Raw genomic sequence first — 3,820 nt, 5'->3', positions numbered from 1 at the left:
AAGTTGCAGCTACTGCTTTCAGACATCCAGGCAATCCAGCAGCCACTGGATCTAAGGTAGCAGAAAAATATGCCACCGGACGTCTAGTTAGACCATGAATTTGTGTCAGGACTGAAAGTGCACAATTGTCTCGTGTGTCACAAAACAAGGCAAAGTCCTTTGAATAGTCAGGCATGCCCAATGCAGGAGCTGAACATACACAGTTTCGTAATTTTATAAAGGATGTCATGCTTTCATCATCCCACTCGACTGGATCCTTAGCTCCTTTCTTGGTCATTTTTATTAATGGTTTTGCTAGGACTGCAAATCCCACAATACACTGTCTACAGTATCCTACTACTCCCAGGAACATTCTGTTTACTTTCTGAGTATGTGGTAATTACATGTCTCGAATTATCCTAATTCTTTCTGAAGTAACTTTCCGGATACCTTTTTCTATCTGGTGCCCCAGATATTTCACTGAGTTTTTACAGAACTGTAATTTGTCTGGCGATACCTTATGCCCTCCTTTACCTAAATGATTCAACAATGCAATGGTATCAGTAACACAGTCGTTCCAACTCTTAGACGCCGCCAAGAGGTCGTCTATGTATTGGACCAAAACTGATTCTCCAGGTAAGACTAATGATTCAAGGCATTTTTTCAAAATCTGATTGAAAATAGAAGGACTTTCTGTGTACCCTTGAGGAACACGATTCCAGACATAGACATGACTGTCGAATTCAAATGAGAAAAGAAATTTGCTGTCTGGATGCAATGGGATGGAAAAGAATGCGTGACATAAGTCAATGACGGTAAACCATCCAGCATTCCATGGAATTTGGTACAAAATCACTGCAGGGTTTGGCACAATAGGACAAGAAGGGACAACAATCTTGTTTACCTTGCGCAGGTCTTGCACTACCCTGTACTTCCCACTAGGCTTTTTAATTCCAATTATGGGCGAATTACAAGGACTGCTCATACTTCCTGTATGATGTTTGCTTCTAGCAATCTTTTTATTTCAATGGCAACTCCGGCTTTCACTTCTGCATTCATTTTATACTGCTTGGTATTTGGGTAAACTGCATTTGGTTTTATGGCTATTTGAATCGGGTCTACATTTGCCATTAATCCTACATCTTTTCCAGTGAAATCCCACACCTCTGGTATCACTGTCTGTTGGAGCTCTTCAGGTAAGTCTTGTATTGCCAATTTCTTAATTTCTGAGTCAGGCCATAGTAACATTAATTTGTACAGTCCGTCTTCATCTGGGGTCTGAATTTCAACGCCTTTTGGTGTGCAAAAGATGGTACAGTTCATTTTGCACAGCAAATCACGTCCCAATAAGTTCACAGGACTAGAATCACAGACGACAAATCTGTGCATCTCTTTAAAATTCCCTATTGAAATCTCCATTGGTTCAGTTACTGGGGTACTAATTATCTGATTTGATACACCCACTACTTGGATAGCTTCTCCCGAGAGGGGTAGGTTTGGAACATCTGCTGTTCTCACAGTAGAACGGGTAGCACCAGTGTCCAACAGGAAGGTGACGTCATTTCCTTCAACCTTTCCTTCAATGTATGGCCCTGTCTGGTCTACCGGTAAGGAGGCGCCAAGTACGCACTCCTCGTCCTCCCCCCTCAGGCCCCGTCAGTAAGGTTCATCACAGAGAAAGGTATCATTCAACAGGAATTGCGAGGTTGCTGCATTTCTATCCTCCCTTCCTTCCCATACCTCGACCTCCTCATTCTGCTGAGCTTTGCTCCTATAATTAGGTCTAGGTGCACGAGGCAACTGATTCTGTTTTACCCATTGCTGAGTCTTTCGTGGCCCCTCTTTCTGCACCTGTGGATTTAAATCATTAATTTGTACATTACCATTCTGTAGCATTGGACACTCGTCTCTCCAGTGCCCTATCTGACCGCACCCGTGGCAGGGAAATTTTTTCCTGGATTCCTCTCGACTCATTTTTACTCGGGGTTTCCTTCCTCCCCCAGAGCTTGTGTTCGGGGTATTATTATTCATTTTACCTAACTGCTTTTCCTGCTGTTCTGCCAATTTCACTTGAGCCCACATGACCTTTTCCTTTAATGCCTTTCGTTTGTTTTCCATCTCATCTTCGCAATACTTGGCGTACTTCAGGACCTCATCTATGGGTTTTCCCTGCCAACAGATTTTATTATCTCTAATCCACTGTGAGATTTCAGGTCTCAATCCCAACACGAATCGATAAATGAAATGGGTCATATCCTTCATCTCAATGTTATCGATTCCACTGTAGGTCTTGAATACCTGTAACAGTCGTACATAATAGGAGTGAACCGTTTCATCACGATTTTGGGTAGTTCTATCTATGCGGGTCCAATCAGTTTCTTTGGCTGGCACTTTTCCTTTTAAATACAGTATTACTTGGTCATATTTTCTCATCAACTCCGGGGAGGGAGCTCCGGTTCTTGAGTCTCTTTCATACTCCTCACTGGGCCAATCAACTGCAATTTTACATTCTGTCCATAAATCTACAGGAGCTACAACGTCGAAGAATCCATCTAGGTCCTTCAAAAGACACTTTTGAACTTTTACAAATCTTTCAACCTGTCTATACCATTCTACAGGCTTCTCTCGTAATTTCGGGAAATCATTTGTAAATGACACAATATCCTGTCGGGACCATGGTACATGTACATATTTCCCACCTGGCACTTCTCTCATGGGATACAAAGTCTCTGCCTTATCGACTTCTTTTAGAACATATTCAGAAGTCCTTTGTCTGGCCTTACTGTCTTCCTTTTTCTTTGCCCATCTGGCTTTCCATTTTTCTAAATCTCCCCATTTCTGTAATAGATTCAGCAATTCTCTTATCTGTACCTTTTTCCCTGACACATTCATGTTTTCTAGATCCTTATCCGAAAATTCTGCTCTGTAAGGTTTTTGTAATACTTTGGATTTGCTAACATCTATTCCCATATTAGCTGCGGTGTCCATCAGATTCTCATGGAACACTCTGGTGTTTCGGGTAAGGCTTTTGCATATAAACAGCAACTCTTCCTCACTAAAGGTGTTCAATCTGTCTAATCCCACATTTCCGGCCATTAGTTCTTCCAACTCTATTCTTAGCTTGTAAATATCTAATGGTTTTGGCTGAGGAGTTTCCTTTTCCAATTCTCGAGTCCATCGGTCTAGTTCTTCCGGAGTCACTACTGTGGCGCTTCGGGTACCTGAAGCTGTTTCTATCAGGACTTCCTTTGCCCTAGTCTGAGTTCCCGTCCGTGGTACACTGCTTTCCGATTCCCTTATGGGCAGATCCATCAGGGAGATCACAGATTCGCATTCACTTGCCTGATCATCCACTATGAGAGGCTCCTTTCTGGGCTGCGCTACCGCTGGTGTAGTAACTGGAGTATTTGTACTAGCATGTCTATCCCCATAAAGAGGAACAACTGGACCAATAGATACTGGAATTGTCAGAGCTTCAGGACTGGGATTTATCTGAGCTATTGTCTGAATGAGTTCATTTCGCTGTTTGATTAAGGCTTCCTTTTCTCGTTCATGTAAGACCCTTTCAATTGAGTTGTCATGTAATACTTGTGGAACTAAAGGAGGATACAGACTCGGGGCATTTGGGGCTGTCATACCGGATCTCTCATCACCGAATGGCCTATAATTTGGGACAGTTGTATCAGGCCTACAAAATCCATCTTTACTATTATGCCTATTACCTAGACCTGCTGTATCTGTTTCACTGGCCCTTCTACTTCTAGGACGTCTGAAGAATGGGGTTTTCGAGCCCAAAGACCTTGAATCCTCATCATATGGGGGTGGATTTTTCATAAATAAA

At 42.5% G+C, this 3,820-nt stretch overlaps 1 protein-coding gene across 1 annotated transcript; it reads right to left on the bottom strand.

Annotated features, from left to right (window-relative positions):
• Nucleotides 1-1,635: 1,635 nt before the first annotated feature.
• On the bottom strand, nucleotides 1,636-3,291 carry LOC147724230 (uncharacterized). Its single transcript, XM_086966976.1, has one exon. It carries the CDS (start codon nucleotides 3,289-3,291, stop codon nucleotides 1,636-1,638), a length of 1,656 nt encoding a protein of 551 aa, XP_086823102.1.
• Nucleotides 3,292-3,820: the final 529 nt, after the last annotated feature.

This window comes from Lissotriton vulgaris, chromosome 4_1 (assembly GCF_964263255.1).
Source record: "Lissotriton vulgaris chromosome 4_1, aLisVul1.2, whole genome shotgun sequence".
NCBI classification, from domain to species: domain Eukaryota; kingdom Metazoa; phylum Chordata; class Amphibia; order Caudata; family Salamandridae; genus Lissotriton; species Lissotriton vulgaris.
The sequence above is the reverse complement of the archived record's forward strand: the minus strand, read 5'-3'. Positions and strand labels throughout refer to the sequence as shown.

Coding starts and splice junctions, on each gene's coding strand:
- LOC147724230 (XM_086966976.1), bottom strand. CDS start 3,291: ATGGATCTGCCCATAAGGGAATCGGAAAGCAGTGTACCACGGACGGGA.